Source organism: Nerophis ophidion, linkage group LG02, assembly GCF_033978795.1.
Source record: "Nerophis ophidion isolate RoL-2023_Sa linkage group LG02, RoL_Noph_v1.0, whole genome shotgun sequence".
Classification (NCBI taxonomy): domain Eukaryota; kingdom Metazoa; phylum Chordata; class Actinopteri; order Syngnathiformes; family Syngnathidae; genus Nerophis; species Nerophis ophidion.
This window is the reverse complement of record NC_084612.1, coordinates 72291446-72312406: the sequence shown is the minus strand read 5'-3', so window position 1 is coordinate 72312406 and position 20961 is coordinate 72291446. Positions and strand designations below refer to the sequence as shown.

Sequence of the window (20961 nt, the reverse complement as noted above, 5' to 3'; positions counted from 1 at the left end):
GGAGGGGGGTGAAGTCTTCTTTCAGAGTGGATAGAGGTAACCAGACCAAGGGACGGTGCTCTGGGGTTGAAGTTCCATTTGCTTGGGGGGAACTCTCAGTGTTTGTGGAGGGTTCTGCAGATTTGACCTTGGTCGTAGTTTGCCAATCGGCGAGAGACAATGCCAGTCCGGATCTTGTGCACCATCTCCTTTTCCGCGGACGACGAGCCCGACAAAGACAGTTTCGATGATCACTACAAGCGTGTGAAGAGGAGTTACGGAGACTCCCAGGAGTACCTGGACGGGTGCAGTCACGACGCAGACCATTGCGATGAAGAGGAGGAAGACCAGGACCAGTTGGACGATCTGGCGAGCTTCTTCGGTGGCTGCTCTCTGCACGGAGCCAACCACGTCTTTGTGGAGAACAAGAAATTCGGCATCCGCCAGGGTTTGTGGGCGTTGGTCTTTACCACGGCGTTGTCCGCCTTCCTGTTCCAGGTGGCCGACCGGATCCTGTACTACCTCCAGTACGACCACATCACCATGCTGGACGAGAAGGTGGCGTCCAACATGACCTTCCCGGCCGTCACTTTCTGCAACTACAACTTTGTGAGGAAGTCCCAGATGAGCTACAGCGACCTGATCTTCATGGGTCCGTTGCTGGGCTTCGAGGACGGCATGGCGCCGGGGTTCCAACTCGCCCCGGAGCCCGACCGCCTGCCAGGCTCTCGGTTTAGCTTGGATGAGTTCTACAACCGCACCCGACACCGCATTGAAGACATCCTGCTGGAGTGTAGCTTCAGGGGGTTGGAATGTGGCCCGGAGGACTTTCGAGAGGTAGGTCCTACAGTCTGAAGAAATACCATGGTCCTTGTTAGGGACCGAGGACCCGATTGTCTTTCTAAGGTTTTATTCTTATCATACCGCGGCCTCTTTGAGCTGTAATTTGACCCCCTTAACATGCTTCAAAACTCACCAAATTTTACACACACATCGGGACTAGCGAAAATTGCGATCTAATCCAAAAAAAACCCCTCAAAATTGAGCTCTAGCGCCCCCTAGGAAAAAACAGACACAACTGCTTGTGACTTCCGTTAGGAATGTCGTAGAGACATGAAACAAAAACCTCTATGTAGGTCTGACTTAGGCCTACATTTCATAGACTGATCTCCTTCAGAAAAAAATCAACAGGAAGTTGGCAAACACCCATTCAAAACAAAAGTTTCCTAAAAATGTATTTTTTGCATCTTTGAGCTGTAATTTGACCCCCTTAACATGCTTCAAAACTCACCAAATTTTACACACAAATCAGGACTAGCAAAAATTGCGATCTAATCAAAAAAAACAAAACTCAAAATTGCGCTCTAGCGCCCCCTAGGGAAAAAGCACAGACACAACTGCTTGTAACTTCCGTTAGGAATGTCGTAGAGACATGAAACAAAAACCTCTATGTAGGTCTGACTTAGACCTACATTTCATACAATGACCTCCTTCAGAAAAAAATCAACAGGAAGTTGGCAAACACCCCTTCAAAACAAAAGTTTCCTAAAAATGTAGTTTTTGCGTCTTTGAGCTGTAATTTGACCCCCTTAACATGCTTCAAAACTCACCAAATTTTACACACACATCAGGACTAGCGAAAATTGCGATCTAATCAAAAAAAAAACTCAAAATTGTGCTCTAGCGCCCCCTAGGAAAAAACACAGACACAACTGCTTGTAACTTCCATTAGGAATGTCGTAGAGACATGAAACAAAAACCTCTATGTAGGTCTGACTTAGACCTACATTTCATACACTGACCTTCTTCAGAAAAAAATCAACAGGAAGTTGGCAAACACCCCTTCAAAACAAAAGTTTCCTAAAAATGTCATTTTTGCCTCTTTGAGCTGTATTTTGCCCCCCTTAACATGCTTCAAAACTCACCAAATTTTACACACACATCAGGACTAGCGAAAATTGCGATCTAATTAAAAAAAAAAAACTCAAAATTGCGCTCTAGCGCCCCCTAGGAAAAAACACAGACACAACTGCTTGTAACTTCCGTTAGGAATGTCGTAGAGACCTGAAACAAAAACCTCTATGTAGGTCTGACTTAGACCTAGATTTCATACACTGACCTCCTTCAGAAAAAAATCTACAGGAAGTTGGCCTACACCCTTTCAAATTAAGTTTCTTAAAAATTAAATTTTTGCCTCTTTAAGCTGTAATTTGACCCCCTTAAAATTCTTCAAAACTCACCAAATTTTACACACACATCAGGACTAGCGAAAATTGCGATCCAATCAAAAAAAAAACTCAAAATTGCGCTCTAGCGCCCCCTAGGAAAAAACACAGACACAACTGCTTGTGACTTCCGTTAGGAATGTCGTAGAGACATGAAACAGAAACCTCTATGTAGGTCTGACTTAGACCTACATTTCATACACTGACCTCCTTCAGAAAAAAATCACCAGGAAGTTGGCAAACACCACTTCAAAACAAAAGTTTCCTAAAAATTTAATTTTTTCCTCTTTGAGCTGTAATTTGACCCCCTTAACATGCTTCAGAACTCACCAAATTTTACACACACATCAGGACTAGCGAAAATTGCGATCTAATAAAAAAAAAACTCAAAATTGCGCTCTAGCGCCCCCTAGGAAAAAACACAGACACAACTGCTTGTAACTTCCGTTAGGAATGTCGTAGAGACATGAAACAAAAACCTCTATGTAGGTCTGACTTAGACATACATTTCATACAAGGACCTCCTTCAGAAAAAAATCAACAGGAAGTTGGCAAACACCCCTTCAAAACAAAAGTTTCCTAAAAGTGTAATTTTTGCCTCTTTGAGCTGTAATTTGACCCCCTTAAAATGCTTCAAAACTCACCAAATTTTACACACACATCAGGACTAGCGAAAATTGCGATCTAATCAAAAAAAACAAAACTCAAAATTTCGCTCTAGTGCCCCCTAGGAAAAAACACAGACACAACTGCTTGTAACTTCCGTTAGGAATGTCGTAGAGACATGAAACAAAAACCTTTTTTTACCTGTTCCGTCCCATATCTGCTGTACATATTTACTTTACGAAAAGAGAAGTGTTGGATTATTCTCTTGTTGCCTTTTTTGTATTTAACTTTATTAAATGATTAAATATATTTAGTGTTTGGTACAGCTGGACTGGAGCACGACGGGATAGTAAGAGGGAGAAAATGAAATATATATGTATATTTATATATATATGTACAGTATATAACTATGTATTTTATATATGTGTATACGTGCATGTGGGTTTATGTATAAATATATGTATATGTGTGTATATATAAATATGTTTGTATTTATATACTGTCTATGTATATGAATATATGTATATATAAATATACATGCACGTGTATATATGTATACATATATATGTATACTGTACATGTATTTGTGTGTATATATGTATGTTTGTATGTATATACTGTCTATGTATATAGATGAATATATATATATATATATATATATATATATATATACATCCATCCATCCATTTCCTACCGCTTATTCCCTTTTGGGGTCGCGGGGGGCGCTGGCGCCTATCTCTGCTACAATCGGGCGGAAGGTGGGGTACACCCTGGACAAGTTGCCTCCTCATCACAGTATATATATATATATATATATATTTGCATGTGTATACATGTATGTGTGTATGTATAAAGCATGTATATAAGTATGTATTTATATATGTGTATGTGTATATATGTATAAATGTGTGTATATATGTATGTTTGTATTTATATACTGTGTATGTAGATGATTCTATGTATAATAAATTGATGTGCATGTGTATATATGAATGAATATGTATGTATACATGTATATGTATACATGTTTATATAAATATGTGTATATTTGCATGTTTATATATGTATAAATGTGAGTATATATGTATGTTTGTATTTATATACTGTGTATATATATATATAAATGTATGTATATATAAATACATGTGCATGTATATATGTAGAAATATATATATGTATACATGTATATGTGTATATATGTATGTGTATATATATATGTATATATATATATATATATATGAATACATCTGTACATGTACATATGAAAACATGTCTTGTCTGTATATGAATATATGTATATAAGTATGCATGTATATATATATATATACATATATATATATATATATATACATATATATATAAATATGTGTGTGTGTGCGTGTCTGTGTGTGTATTTATAGATGTATTTATATATGTATGTTTGTTTATATGTAATTGTGTATATTTATAGATGTATTTATACATATGTATGTATGTTTGTATATATATATATATACTATATATATATATATATATATATATATATATATATATATGCGTGTGCGTGTCTGTGTGTGTATTTATGGATGTATTTATATATGTATGTATGTTTATATGTAATTGTGCATATTTATAGATGTATTTATATATATGTATGTATGTATGTGTATATGTATATATGTATATATATATATATATATATATATATAGAGAGAGAGAGAGAGAGAGATCAAAGTGTGTGTGTGCATGCATAAATAATATAATATAACAAAGTGTAGTATTTGATGGGGGGTCTCAGGGGGATTCTCTGTAAGGCCAAGTAGTACTTGGCAGGATGTACATTATTAGTGTTGTTCTTCATTCTTCTTTACAGAAAATCAATAGCATGTATTTATTTTAGGTTAGGCGGCCGTTAGAAGCATCAGAGGTCCCAGCGTGCGCTACAATGAATTCCTGCAAGTGGCTGTTTGTTTGCTCTGCTAAAAAGCCTCTAATGATCCCCTTGGAGGCCCGAGGTGGGCCGATGGTTGGGTTTTATTTGTCTCTTCATCACGTTGGCTGGGGTCCAAGGACCTTGTCATTAGGTACCCCTGCACACTGAACTACTTGCGGAAATAAGCGTCTTTTATTTAAGATAGTGCTAATAAAAGACGACTAATTGGGATGAATCTTTGGACAGTTGATGACACTGCATGCTTACGTCACATGATCGGCCACGGAGGCCTTGTTTATGGCGTGCAGTGAGCGTGTTCTTGGTGAGGCTCGCATCGATTCCATGTGATCTCTGAGAACGCCGTCTGGGCAACTTCCTGTCCTCTTCCTGTCACATCTGGCTCACATTTTTTTTTTTCGCCCATTGTCATCAGAATTAAACTTCCACAAAGCTCCGGTTGCAACCTTGGACACCTCATAAAGATCACAGATAACAGTGTAGCTTTTTGGAGCAGGGGTGTCCAAACTTTATCCACAGAGGGCAGCACGCTGATAAATAATAGCAAACAGGGGCCATTTTTATTCATTTTACCCAGAAAAAAAATAAAATTTTATATTAATTTTTTTACCCTTTAGAGCTAAATAGGAGCGGGCTGATTGACACCAGGTGTGGCCAGTTGCCAATCAGCCGCAGCTGAGGGGACACAGAACTCCGGGAGAAAGACAGGAAACAGACAAAATAAGAGCGCTGACAGGAACTAAAGACAGGAAATACTACACACACACACGGGGAAAAACTAAAACACAAACAAACTGTCAGGGGCAAGCCTGACACTTGTAACAGTGATAAAATATGCATTTGCCTATGCTTCGGATGATTATAAATATATTTGAGTTTGTGACAACCCCAACATGCAGAGAAGGAGGCAGGCAATTTGCAGGTAAACATGTTTTAATTAAAATACTAAAACAAGAACAAAAGGGGTACCGCAAAAAGTGCGCACGAGGCGGATAACAGAACTAAAAGAGCTACAGCATGGGAGCTAAAGACAAAAGGAGCTTAGCATGGGAGCTAGCAAAAACAAATAGGCCTAGCGTGGAAAGTAGCAGGTAGCGAGCAGGAAAACAGAAGTCGTTACTTGTAGAATGAAAACAAAACGGAAGCAGGGAACAAAAGACAGTAAGCTACGAACAGATACCGAAGTAAAGCTTACCGTTACACTGCAATGACAATACGGAAGAGACATCGACAATAATCTAGCACTGACTGGATGGGAAGACAGGTATAAATAGAACGGGCTGATTGACACCAGGTGTGGCCAGTTTTTTTTTTTTTTATTCTGCCAGTTTTTTTTCACTGTAAAAATAGTTGATACCGTTTTTCATTTACAGTAATACATCGTAAAAACAATGTTTTATGCTTAATGCCCTTTTTTCACCCTTTAGGGCTCCTCTCAAGTTTGGTGATAAGGGTTTCAGTCATAAAAATGGCAAAAATAATTCACAAAATATTTTTTTTACGCTTAAATCTCTAGATCAAGGTTGTCAAACAAATGTTTACGTTTTCACCGAGGGCCTCGTCATAATGGTTGCCAGCAAAGGGCCACTTGTTGTCAGAGTGAGTTTGTGACGAACCCCAAGATGCAGAGAAGGAGGCAGGCATTTTGCAGGTAAACATGTTTTAATTAAAATACTAGAACAAGAACAAAAAGGGGTACCGCAAAAAGTGCGCACGAGGCGGATAACAAAACTAAAAGAGCTATAGCATGAGAGCTAGAAAACAAAAAGGAGCTTAGCATGGAATCTAGCAAAAACAAATGGGCCTAGCGTGGAAGCTAGCGGTTAGGGAGCAGGAAAACAGAAGTCGATCCTTGTAGAATGAAAACAAAACGGAAGCAGGGAACAAAAGACAGTAAGCTACAAACAGATACCGAAATAAAGCTTACCGTTACGCTGCAATGACAATACGGAAGAGACATCGACAATAATAAATAGGAGAGGGCTGATTGACACCAGGTGTGGCCAGTTTTTTTTTTTTTGATTCTTCCAGTTTTTTTTCACCGTAAAAATAGTTGATACCGTTTTTCATTTACAGTAATACACCGTAAAAACAATGTTTTATGCTTTTTTTTACCCTTTAGGGCTCCTCTCAAGTTTGGTGATAAGGGTCTCAGTCATAAAAATCGCAAAAAAATCTTAAATCTCTAGATCAAGGTTGTCAAACTTTAATTTTTACGTTTTCACCGAGGGCCTCGTCATAATGGTTGCCAGCAAAGGGCCACTTGTAACAGTGATTATATTTATGCATTTGCCTATGCATCGGATTATTCTAAATATATTTTACGTGCACACAAAAAACAATATGTAGCTTTTACCGTAAAAAAATGAGAATTTTAATGTAAAATAGTGTTGTTAATAACACATTGCTGTAAATGGAAAAACAGTACTACTGTTTTTTTTTTTACTCTGCCATTTTTTTTCACAGTGACATGTTGTGACATGTGCAACGTCCATCCATCCATTTCCTACCGCTTGTCCCTTTTTGGGTGACGGGGGGTCGCTGGAGCCTACCTGGGCTCCATTGGGGCAGAAAACGGGGTACATGTGCAACATAATAAATGTCATCTCTGCAAGCCACACAGAAAGTGCAGCAAGATAAACAATAGAATGAGCAAAAACTGTTGGTAATTTGTCTTTTTAAAAGAAGAAAAAAAAAAGAGAGTCGAAGGGGATTAAGTGTTGCATCATCGAGCAGCCGCCGGGTGTTCGAGTCAATTAGTTTCCGTCACGTTCTTTTACACCCACGCGCAATCAGCTTAATGAAGGTGTCACTTTCTGGAATTGAATCCGTCGTCGCTTTTAAGCGCGTCCGCCTGGCGTTTGACGGCCGGGGCCTCGCCGCGCTGCCTCGGCTTTGGACAAGAAAAATACTATTCAGCGGGCAGAAAAGTCTTCAAGCAATGGATGTGTCACTCTGTTTTTTTTTTTTGCTGCGTCACAACTTTAAAGGGGAACATTATCACCAGACCTACGTAAGCGTCACTATATACCTCGATGTTGCAGAAAAAAGACCATATGTTTTTTTAACCGATTTACAAACTCTGAAAGGGTGAATTTGGCGATTTAAACGCCTTTTAATTGTTCGCTGTCGGAGCAGTGGCGTCGCCGGACAGATTTCACTGGGGCACGTGCCCCAGTGTTGATCTGCAGTGCCCCAGTAAAAATTTTACCAATAAAAAAAAAAAAGCTTCAGAGTTTTAAGTCTACATAACATAGACAACAGCGCACATCAATCAATCAATCAATGTTTATTTATATAGCCCCAAATCACAAATGTCTCAAAGGACTGCACAAATCATTACGACTACAACATCCTCGGAAGAACCCACAAAAGGGCAAGGAAAACTCACACCCAGTGGGCAGGGAGAATTCACATCCAGTGAGACGCCAGTGACAATGCTGACTATGAGAAACCTTGGAGAGGACCTCAGATGTGGGCAACCCCCCCCATACTACTTAGTATGGTAATTAATTGCTACTGTATTCACTCCACGTAACAATGAGCACATGGCTAATTAATATGGTAATTTATTCACGTGTGGATCGAGACTTCAGTTGAGCGAGAGAGAGAGAGAGAGGGGATGCGAATCACTGCTGAGGTAGGTAACGTTAGCCAACAACAATTTGTTAATTATATTATTTGGATTTGGATTTGACTCAAACTGTAACTCCTAGATGGATTTAAGAAGAAGCAGCAGGAATGAGAGATGTAAGTGAAGCCCTAGCCAGCTAGTCAACATCATTGTCTTAAGTTGATGCTAAGTTAGCTAACGTTATTCCTTGTATCAAGACAAACATATTCATTTGCTGTACGAGCTGTCGGGGGAATTTCTAAAGAACATGAAACATAATGTTGGTTATTGTCTGCTGGTTCTGCATCAATGATGATTTGGAGTAAGCATGTGTGAGTTGAGTGCTTCTCAAATGGTTTATCTTCAGGAAGAAAAACATTTTTCCATATCATCAAGTCGTGAGCCAAATTTTTAAATCATTCAAGTTTATTTCACAGAAAAATAGCACAAGTAGACTTGTCTTGTTAATCGGTGTGACTTTGACTAAAATAATCTTGTTTTGTCACCAGAAAAATGGCTACAGCTAAAGCATCTGGTTTTATTTCCGGGAAAAAATAGTAACATTTCTGTATTTGTTTTGAGAAAGATTGCTGAAAATATCGGGTTTTGTTGCCCCATTTAGATTTTTTTTAAATCAATCAATCAATCAATCAATGTTTACTTATATAGCCCTAAATCACTAGTGTCTCAAAGGGCTGCACAAACCACTACGACATCCTCGGTAGGCCCACATAAGGGCAAGGAAAACTCACACCCAGTGGGACGTCGGTGACAATGATGACTATGAGAACCTTGGAGAGGTGGAAAGCAATGGATGTAACATGATACTGTGAAAGTTCAATCCATAATGGATCCAACACAGTCGCAACAGCCCAGTCCAAAGCGGATCCAACACAGCAGCGAGAGTCCCGTTCACAGCGGAGCCAGCAGGAAACCATCCCAAGCGGAGACGGATCAGCAGCGCAGAGATGTCCCCAGCCCATACACAGGCGAGCAGTACATGGCCACCGGATCGGACCGGACCCCCTCCACAAGGGAGAGTGGGACATAGAAGAAAAAGAAAAGAAACGGCAGATCAACTGGTCTAAAAATATATTTCCATGTCTGTCCTGAGTCCTCCTCCAACAAGAGAAGCCGGCGGCGTTTCTGGATGTTGTTGATAAATGGCTTTCGCTTTGCATAGTAGAGCTTTAAGTTGCACTTACAGATGTAGCGACGAACTGTATTTAGTGACGGTGGTTTTCTGAAGTGTTCCTGAGCCCATGTGGTGATATCCTTTAGAGACTGATGTCGGTTTTTGATACAGTGAAGGTCACGGTCATTCAATGCCGCTTACGTGGAGTGATTTCTCCAGATTCTCTGAACCTTTTGATGATATTATGGAGCGTAGATGTTGAAATCCCTAAATGTCTTGCAATTGAACTTTGAGAAACGTTGTTCTTAAACTGTTTGACTATTTGCTCCCGTAGTTGTGGACAAAGGGGTGTACCTCGCCCCATCCTTTCTTGTGAAAGACTGAGCATTTTTTGGGGAAGCTGTTTTTATACCCAATCACGGCACCCACCTGTTCCCAATTAGCCCGCACACCTGTGGGATGTTCCAAATAAGTGTTTGATGAGCATTCCTCAACTTTCTCAGTATTTATTGCCACCTTTCCCAACTTCTTTGTCACGTGTTGCTGGCATCAAATTCTAAAGTTAATGATTATTTGGAAAAGAAAAAATGTTTATCAGTTTGAACATCAAATATGTTGTCTTTGTAGCATATTCAACTGAATATGGGTTGAAAAGGATTTGCAAATCATTGTATTCTGTTTATATTTACATCTAACACAACTTCCCAACTCATATGGAAACGGGGTTTTTATATATATATTGACAAAGCCAATTTTTAAATTATTGTTTCTCACCTTTTTTATCCAAGTGCTGGTACTCGCAATGTTTGGCCCGACGATAACCGAAAACCGGGGTACATTTTCTGACAGAAAATAATTTCGAAGCACGGGCTGTACATGTTTGAGTCTTAAAAAGAGAACTAAAACCAGGCTTCGCTACGCATCTGGAAAAAGTGTCCAGTCAGGATATGGTTTGTCGGGTTTGTAAACATACACCCGTTCCGTTTTCCAACTCATCCCCGCCGAATCGATTTCCCCGGCAACGCTAATTAGTGCGATTAAATGTCGGGAGGAGGCGATCGATGCGTGAAGAAGTGAGCGTCAGTGGAAGCATGAAATATTCATGTCTGCGTCAGACTTCCTGTCCCTCCGTCTGTCTTCCACATGACTCGCCGCTCACAGATTTAAGTAACATTTATGTGCACTATTAGTCAAAATAATTTAATAACGAGGTGTCTGGTGTTGTTTTTAAAGGCCTGTCCAGTGTCAATTTAATCGTGTATAAACATGAAGGAAACTGCTGTTCTAAATGTGTCCACTGGATGTCGCAATAACAGTTATTTGCTGCTAGAAAGGGGCGGAGCTATGTGCCTTGTAGGGGAACTGCATTTGTTTTTAGAATTTAGCCTAAACCAGGGGTAGGGAACCTATGGCTTTAGAACCAGATGACTGCATCTTGCTCTCAGATAAATCTTAGCTGACATTGCTTAACGCGATAATTATGAATAATTTCGCTGGTAATCACAGTGCTAAAAATAACGTGCAAAACATAAAACATTCTCATGCATTTATATCCATCCATCCGTTTTCTACCGCACCTGTTCAAGAAGTCGCATTAATGGTAAGAAGTATTTTATGTCACGATTAGGGGGGGTCGTTCTCCCAGGAAGGCAGACGGACTACTCGGGACATGGCATTTAGGTAAAAACATGATTTAATTTTAACTAAAAAAATCTATAAACAAAAAAAACGCTCACAGCAGAGGCACAATTTGGGGCTAAAGAACAAAGCTAACGCATAAACAGACTAAGAACATAAATCAAACAAAACTTACTTGGCATGGCATGAAGCGCGAAACTATGGCAAGGCATGAAACAAGTCAGCACAGGGCGACTGACTGGCAAAGACGAGCTTAAATACTGCCTCGGATTAGTGCTCGGGATGCAGGTGAGCTGGGCGTTTTGTCCACCAGAGACAGGTGGACAAAATGAGTAACCAAGGAAACCAGACAAGGGAGTGGAAAAAAAACAGGAACTTAAAGAGTCCAAAGGACAAACAGCACATGGCCAAACAAAAACATGATCAACAGACATGACATTTGATTTATTATTGGTTAGCTTCAGAATAACAATGTTATTAAAAAGAATAAGACACTTATTATACTCTAAAATGTTGGTCTTACTTAAAAATGCACGCGTTTAGTTGTATTCAGTTTTAAAAAATATGATATGGCTCTCACGGAAATACATTTTGAAATATTTGGCTTTCGTGGCTCTCTCAGCCAAAAAGGTTCCCGACCCCTGTTCTAAACGTTCACCATCATTACGAGAGACAAGAAGACAAAAGTGACAAAATTCTACCTCTAAATCACTTTAAAAAGTACACCAAAAAAAGGTCAACAATACTTGATTTACATTCCGTAACCTGTATATAATAAGCTGTAGCGGTGTTATCGCTCAAAATCCTTGACCGAAAACCCCCACACCACCATCACTATTTAGTTCTGAAATTGTTAAATTTAGCTAACATTTAAAGATTAGCATCAACACGAATGGCCCATCGAATCCTAAATAACACTGCACCAGCGCCACTTCAGCACTTTGTCCAGTTTACATCTGCTGTGACAACTAGAAACACACGGGCTTCCACCAGGGGGCAGTGTAGCGTAGCCAGATGTGACACATCTTTTGCACAATCAGCCTTTTCATATAAAGCAGGGGTAGGGAACCTGTGGCTCTAGAGCCAGACGTGGCTCTTTTGATGACTACATATGGCTCTCAGATAATTATATTTATATAGCGCTTTTCTCTTGTGACTCAAAGCGCTTTACAAAGTGACACCCAATATCTAAGTTACGTTTAAACCAGTGTGGGTGTCACTGAGGGCAGGTGTGTAAAGTGTCTTGCCCAAGGACACAACGGCAGTGACTAGGATGGCGGAAGCGGTAATCGAACCTGGAACCCTCAGGTTGCTAGCACGGCCACTCTACCAACCGAGCTATGCCGAGTAACCCTGTAATACTCTTCCATATCAGTAAGTGGCAGTCGGTAGCTAATTGCTTTGTAGATGTGGGAAACAGCGGGAGGCAGAGTGCAGGTAAAAAGGTGTCTAATGCTTAAACCAGGAGTAGGGAACTTATGGCATCCGGCTCTCAGATAAATCTTAGCTGACATTGCTTAACACGATAAGTAATGAATAATTCGGCTGGTAATCTCAGTTTCAAAAATAACGTTCAAATTATAAAACATTCTCATGCAATTTAATCCAACCATCCGTTTTCTACCGCACCTGTTCAAGATGTCGCATTAATGGTAAGAAGTATTAATTAATGTGTATTGCTGTAAATCGTGAGGTGTGTGTGTTAAAATCATGGTTGTATTTACAAATTATGACAGATGTGAACAAGAGCATGTATTGTCTTTGTGTGATGATGTAAATATTGTATATTGTCAATCAATCAATCAATGTTTATTTATATAGCCCCAAATCACAAATGTCTCAAAGGACTGCACAAATCATTACGACTACGACATCCTCGGAAGAACCCACAAAAGGGCAAGCAAAACTCACACCCAGTGGGCAGGGAGAATTCACATCCAGTGGGACGCCAGTGACAATGCTGACTATGAGAAACCTTGGAGAGGACCTCAGATGTGGGCAACCCCCCCCCCCCCCCCCTCTAGGGGACCGAAAGCAATGGATGTCGAGCGGGTCTAACATGATACTGTGAAAGTTCAATCCATAGTGGCGCCAACACAGCCGCGAGAGTTCAGTTCAAGCGGATCCAAGACAGCAGCGAGAGTCCCGTCCACAGGAAACCATCTCAAGCGGGGGCGGATCAGCAGCGTAGAGATGTCCCCAACCGATACAGGCGAGCAGTCCATCCTGGGTCCCGATGAGCGGTCCATCCTAGGTCTCGACTCTGGACAGCCAGTACTTCATCCGTGGTCATCGGACTGGACCCCCTCCACAAGGGAGGGGGGGACATAGGAGAAAAAGAAAAGAAGCGGCAGATCAACTGGTCTAAAAAGGAGGTCTATTTAAAGGCTAGAGTATACAGATGAGTTTTAAGGTGAGACTTAAATGCTTCTACTGAGGTAGCATCTCGAACTGTTACCGGGAGGGCATTCCAGTGTACTGGAGCCCGAACGGAAAACGCTCTATAGCCCGCAGACTTTTTTTGGGCTCTAGGAATCACTCATAAGCCGGAGTCTTTTGAACGCAGATTTCTTGCCGGGACATATGGTACAATACAATCGGCAAGATAGGATGGAGCTAGACCGTGTAGTATTTTATACGTAATTAGTAAAACCTTAAAGTCACATCTTAAGTGCACAGGAAGCCAGTGCAGGTGAGCCAGTACAGGCGTAATATGATCAAACTTTCTTGTTCTTGTCAAAAGTCTAGCAGCCGCATTTTGTACCAACTGTAATCTTTTAATGCTAGACATGGGGAGACCCGAAAATAATACGTTACAGTAATCGAGACGAGACGTAACAAAAGCATGGATAATGATCTCGGCGTCTTTAGTGGACAGAATGCAGCAAATTTTAGCGATATTACAGAGATGAAAGAAGGCCGTTTTAGTAACGCTTTTAATGTGTGACTCAATGGAGCGAGTTGGGTCGAAGATAATACCCAGATTTTTTACAGAGTCACCTTGTTTTATTATTTGGTTGTCAAATGTTAAAGTTGTATTATTAAATAGAGGTCGGTGTCTAGCAGGACCGATAATCAGCATTTCCGTTTTTTTGGCGTTAAGTTGCAAAAAGTGAGCGGACATCCATTGTTTAATTTCATTAAGACACGATTCCAACTGACTACAGTCCGGCGTGTTGGTCAGCTTTAGGGGCATGTAGAGTTGGGTGTCATCAGCATAACAGTGAAAGCTAACACCGTATTTGCGTATGACGTCACCCAGCGGCAGCATCTAGATGCTGAAGAGTACAGGGCCAAGGACCGAACCCTGGGGAACTCCACACGTTACCTTAACATAGTCCGAGGTCACACTGTTATGGGAGACGCACTGCATCCTATCAGTAATATTGTATATTAAGTATGTGTCCATGAAAGGGCATTTTATGACTTTTCTTAATTTGATTACTTGCTATGGTATTATTTTATTGTCATAATTTTATTGTATCCCCGATATTTTATGTAACCAGGGACCGCAGATGGAAATGAGCTATTTAGCTATAATCTGGTACAGAACATATATGTCTTTGAGTTTAATGTTTCTGTGCATTTTCCCTTTAAATAAAGACTAAACTAAACTAAGGTTGAACACAGAGGAACTATTGGCGTGCTGCGGTATTAGCCGTATCGGAAGGACATAAGTTAGCTTCTAGGTCAGCACAAAACAGGTTTGAGTTTTTAATGCACAACACGATGCGATATGACACCGATCTGTACTGAGTCAAAAACATGAACAATCATAATACGGTATCTGTAAGGTATTAGCCCACCTTTCATGTTTTGTTATTACACAGCTAGTCCGACAGCGTAGCACGTCATACGTGCATCATGATCAATATAACTCACTCAATGGACAGTCGGGGACATAGTATCCGGTTTTATTTGGGTAAGCACTCCATTAATGTCCAAAATCGCATGGCTCCAAATTCCGCATTTTGCAGCTTTGAGTCCCTTTCACCTCACTCTCTCGGCTCCCGTCCGCTCCAACGTCTCACTCTTCCTTTGTGCTCGCTTCTGGAAGCAGTAATTCGTCCTCGGTATATTCAGCTTAAAAAAAAATTAGGTTGTGAATCCTCATTTGTTCAAAAACAGTCATATCGCGTTTGTTGCCATGACCAAAATACGGTAAATATTGAACATAGTACATATTGTTATGAACGTTTCTGTTAGTACATTATATATAGACTTGCAGTGTATTTATACATTTTTGGAGGGTTTTGAGGTTGTTTTAAAAATAATAAAAAGTCAGGTCAGTGGAAGCAAATTCAGATGTTATTAGACACATTTACTAGGATAATTCTGGAAAATCCCTTATGTTCTTATTGTGTTATTAGTGTTGTAGCGAAATTATACTGTCGTACCTGAAAGTCGAAGGGGTGTGGTTACCGCCAGTGTCTCTGAGGGAAGCCACGCAGCTGCCTCTTTGACAGGTGCACGAGGAAGGACGCAAGCTCCGACTTATTACCACAATTTTCTCACCGAAACCTGCCGGTTGACATGTGGTCTGGAACCATGTTCGCTTGACCGCTCTGTTCCATACTAAAGCTTCACCTTCGGGAAACTAAACAAAGAAACACCGGCTGTGTTTGTGTTGCTAAAGGCGGCCGCAATACATCGCTTCCCACCTACATCGTTCTTCTTTGACGTCTCCATTATTAATTGAACAAATTGCAAAAGATTCAGCAACACAGATGTCCAGAATACTGTGAAATTATGCGATTAAAGCAGACTACTTATAGCTGGAAAAAAATGTCCGCTATAATCCAAGACGTCACGCGCACGCGTCATCATACTGACGTTGTCAACAGGATACTTCGTGGGAAATTTAAAATTGCAATTTAGTAAACTAAAAACGCCGTATTGGCACGTGTTGCGATGTTAATATTTCATCATTGATATATAAACTATCAGACTGTGTGGTCGCTAGTAGTGGCTTTCAGTAGGCCTTTAAGTTATCCTGCCATGCTTTCAGTGCAAATAAAGTCTCTTTTTCTAAGGCCACCATTCAGCACTAAGCCTTCCAGTCAAGGAGTAATCACTAGGGGGCAGTGTTTAACAATTTACACTGTAAAAGTGTCTTTCATGGCCTTATTTGTCCGGGTAGTCCCTCGCCAACCACCTCAAGAGAGCTTCAGTGTTGGACTTAAAGCGGAGCTGCTGCTTTTATGTTTTACTACAAGGATTACACTGTTTGTGTTGTCAGGGATTGAAAATGTTCATTTGAGCTCTGGTTTGTTTGCTAAAGTCTCCTGAAGCGACGTTGCCTACAAAGCTTTCACGTTACTGTGGAAGTTCATTCGTGTCTTTACTACCAAAGTTTATTTCTTTTTTGTTACATTCAATTTATTTAACTACTTTTTTTTTCGTTGGTGTGTAAAAAAACAATATTTTTTTGTAATGATTTGTGATTTTTAATCAATTAAAGAAAAAGTATCTGTATATATACATATATATATTTACAGTACATATATATATATATATATATATATATATACGGTTTGTTTTTGTTTCCAATCAGTTCACCTGTTCTCACGACTCACGCACCAGATTCACTTGGACTCATGCACCTTTTGTCAATCACCACGTCACCATTTAAGCCTGCAGTTGCCAGGCAGTCAGCCTGGCGACATCACCCTCTACCACCTTCTACTCACCCTCGACACACCCTTGTAATCCATGCCGATGATCCATGTTCCGTTCTCGTTCCAAGTAGGTTTTTTGTTATTCATGCCTTAGTGCAAGTTTTTGTTTAATGTCCACAATTTTGCCTTAGTGCAAGTTGTTGTTTTCATAGCCAAGTTTTGAACCTCCACTGAGAGCGCCCTTTGTTTTTTTGTAATATTTTTGAGTTAAGATTAAAGATGTCATTACCTTCACGCCATGTCCGTTCCAATCGCTTTGCACCGCGGGAAAACAAACCACACCAAAGTCCGCGTCCCTACACCATCCATGTTAGTTACCGCTTATTTTCACTATTGTCGCGTGCAAACTGGAGCCTAGTCAACCATAATGTGAACGTCAAATACAATATAAATGTTAAATATAATATGAAATACAATAGCCACCCACCTGCCATCCCTCCATACGTGCAAATGTATTGTTGTATTTCCTTATTTTCTTGATTAAGTCCTATTGAAGTTTGGCACCTAATCATATTCAAAAATATAAACAAACACGTGCAAAAAAAATGCTTGTTTAGGATGTCATTGCAAGCTGGTTCTTTGACCAAATATCTTTATTTAAATTAAGTTAAATAAAAACCGCATCTCTGTTCTCACAGATGTACATTCTCACACACAAAGCTGCAGGTGATGTTATATATAATTTGGCCAGCAGAGGCCACTGTTGGTCCAGCTAACCTTGTCTAGGCAAACCACAATACAAAGTAACTATTGGCCTATAAGGGGTCGGCAACCTAAAATGTTGAAAGAGCCATATTGGACCAAAAATAAAAAACATATATGTTTGGAGCCGCCAAAAAATAAAAGCAAATATACATACAGATATTGTGTCATGAGATATGAATTGAATTAGGAGGACTTAAAGAAAACTAAATGAGCTCAAATATAGCTACAAATGATGCAATATGTACATACAGCTAGCCTAAATAGCATGTTAGCTTGGATTATCTTGCAGTGACCAAATATGTCTGATTAACACTCCAAACAAGTCATTAACATCAACAAAACTCACCTTTGTGCATTCATGCACAACGTTAAAAGTTTGGTGGACAAAATGAGCTAGAAAAAGAAGTGGCATAAAACACGTCCTAGAAAGTCGGAGAAAGTTATACATCTAAACCGGGGGTGTCCAAAGTGCGGCCCGGGGGCCATTTGCGGCCCGCAGGTAATGTTTTAACGGGCCCACGGCACATTTTAAAAATACGATTGAAAATTTTTAAAACGTAAAAAGTGATGTAAGAGAGAAAACGGGTGAAATGTAACAAGAAATGTTGCAATGCTTACTCTTGTAACACACAGCTGCCATGCAGGCTGTTTCTTTCTTTAAAAAATAATATCAATCAATCAATCAATGTTTACTTATATAGCCCTAAATCACTAGTGTCTCAAAGGGCTGCACAAACCACCACGACATCCTCGGTAGGCCCACATAAGGGCAAGGAAAACTCACACCCAGTGGGACATTGGTGACAATAATGACCCAGTGGGACGTCAGTGACAATGATGACTATGAGAACCTTAGAGAGGAGGAAAGCAATGGATGTCGAGCGGATCTAACATGATACTGTGAAAGTCCAGTCCAAAGAGGATCCAAGACACAGCAGCGAGAGTCCCGTTCACAGCGGAGCCAGTAGGAAACCATCCCAAGCGTAGACGGACCAGCAGCGCAGAGATGTCCCCAGCCGATACACAGGCGAGCAGTACATGGCCACCGGATCGGACTGGACCCCCTCCACACGGGAGAGTGGGACATAGAAGAAAAAGAAAAGAAACGGCAGATCAACTGGTCTAAAAAGGGAGTCTATTTAAAGGCTAGAGTATACAAATGAGTTTTAAGGTGAGACTTAAATGCTTCTACTGAGGTGGCATCGCGAACTGTTACCGGGAGGGCATTCCAGAGTACTGGAGCCCGAACGGAAAATGCTCTATAGCCCGCAGACTTTTTTTGGGCTTTGGGAATCACTAATAAGCCGGAGTCCTTTGAACGCAGATTTCTTGCCGGGACATATGGTACAATACAATCGGCAAGATAAGATGGAGCTAGACCGTGTAGTATTTTATACGTAAGTAGTAAAACCTTAAAGTCACATCTTAAGTGCACAGGAAGCCAGTGCAGGTGAGCCAGTACAGGCGTAATGTGATCAAACTTTCTTGTTCTTGTCAAAAGTCTGGCAGCCGCATTTTGTACCAACTGTAATCTTTTAATGCTAGACATGGGGAGACCCGAAAATAATACGTTACAGTAGTCGAGGCGAGACGTAACAAACGCATGGATAATGATCTCAGCGTCTTTAGTGGACAGAATGGAGCGAATTTTAGCGATGTTACGGAGATGAAAGAAGGCCGTTTTAGTAACGCTTTTAATGTGTGCCTCAAAGGAGAGAGTTGGGTCGAAGATAATACCCAGATTCTTTACCGTGTCGCCTTGTTTAATTGTTTGGTTGTCAAATGTTAGAGTTGTATTATTAAATAGAGTTCGGTGTCTAGCAGGACCGATAATCAGCATTTCCGTTTTTTTGGTGTTGAGTTGCAAAAAGTTAACGGACATCCATTGTTTAATTTCATTAAGACACGCCTCCAGCTGACTACAATCCGGCGTGTTGGTCAGCTTTAGGGGCATGTAGAGTTGGGTGTCATCAGCATAACAGTGAAAGCTAATACCGTATTTGCGTATGATGTCACCTAGCGGCAGCATGTAGATGCTGAAGAGTGCAGGGCCAAGGACCGAACCCTGGGGAACTCCACACGTTACCTTAACGTAGTCCGAGGTCACATTGTTATGGGAGACACACTGCATCCTATCAGTAAGATAAGAGTTAAACCAAGACAGGGCTAAGTCTGACATACCAATTCGTGTTTTGATACGTTCTAATAAAATATTATGATCGACGGTATCGAAAGCAGCGCTAAGATCGAGGAGCAGCAACATAGATGACGCATCAGAATCCATCGTTAGCAATAGATCATTAGTCATTTTTGCGAGGGCTGTCTCCGTGGAGTGATTTGCCCTGAAACCGGATTGAAAGGTTTCACATAGATTGTTAGACGCTAAGTGTTCATTTAACTGCTCCGCAACAATTTTTTCAAGGATTTTTGAAATAAAGGGAAGGTGAGACACCGGTCGGTAATTTACCATGAGGTCAGGATCGAGGTTAGGTCTTTTAAGAAGAGGATGAATAACCGCTTTTTTCAATGCTAGGGGAACAGTGCCCGAGGAGAGTGATAAGTTTATAATATTTAGCACTGATGGACCTAATAATTCAAAGAGCTCCCTGATCAGTTTCCCAGGAAGAGGGTCAAGTAAACATGTTGTCTGTTTTATTCCATTTACACGTTGTAACAATTCCTCTAATGTTATTTCCTCAAAACGGGAGAAACTATTTTGGGGGGCAGTATCCGCCGTATATACCATCGTGTCAGTGTTAATAGAACCCCGTTGTAGCTGGGACGCATTGTCTTTAATCTCCTTTCTAATGACTTCAATTTTCTTACTAAAGAATTGCATAAAGTCATCAGCTGAGTGGGTGGAGCTACTGGAAGGAGTCCCTTGTTGGGTTAGCGATGCTACCGTACTAAACAAAAATTTAGGATCGTTTTTATTACGGTGGATGAGATTTGAGTAATATTTAGCTTTAGCTAAGGTAAGCATGCGTTTATGAGTTATTAAACCATCACTCCATGCTTGATGGTGCACCTCAAGTTTAGTCGTGCGCCATTTGCGTTCCAGCTTTCTACATAATAATTTCTGAGCTCTAGTTTCTTCTGTAAACCACGGGGTGCGCTTTTTTGGAGCCTTTTTTAACTTTAGCGGTGCTATGTTATCAATGGTTTCGCGCAGGGCGTCGTTAAAGTTGTTAGCGAGGTTATCAGTAGAGCCCACATACTTTGGGAATGGTGCCATTACCGAGGGCAGTAGGTCAGCAAGAGTTGTCGTTGTGGCTGTATTAATGTTGCGGCTGCTATAGCAGGTATTATTATTATTAGTTTGACGATCATGCGTCTGAACCTCGAATTTTATAAGGTAATGATCGGACAATACTTTAGTATACGGGAGTATCGTAACTTTGGAAACGGTGATGCCCCTGACAAGCACTAGGTCTATCGTATTACCGTTGCGA

At 40.5% G+C, this 20961-nt stretch overlaps 1 protein-coding gene across 2 annotated transcripts in view; it reads left to right on the top strand.

Annotated features, from left to right (window-relative positions):
- asic1b (acid-sensing (proton-gated) ion channel 1b) overlaps nt 1-20961 on the top strand; it is a 401531-nt gene that overhangs the window by 266760 nt on the left and 113810 nt on the right. The window contains exon 1 of one of the 2 annotated variants that reach the window (XM_061890081.1): nt 15-816. The exons of the other annotated variant lie outside the window; for it this stretch is intronic. Coding sequence (XP_061746065.1) covers nt 160-816 — 657 coding nt within the window. The 5' untranslated portion in view covers nt 15-159. Of the gene's footprint in view, nt 1-14; nt 817-20961 lie in introns of those variants that run through there. 2 annotated transcript variants of the gene reach the window in all.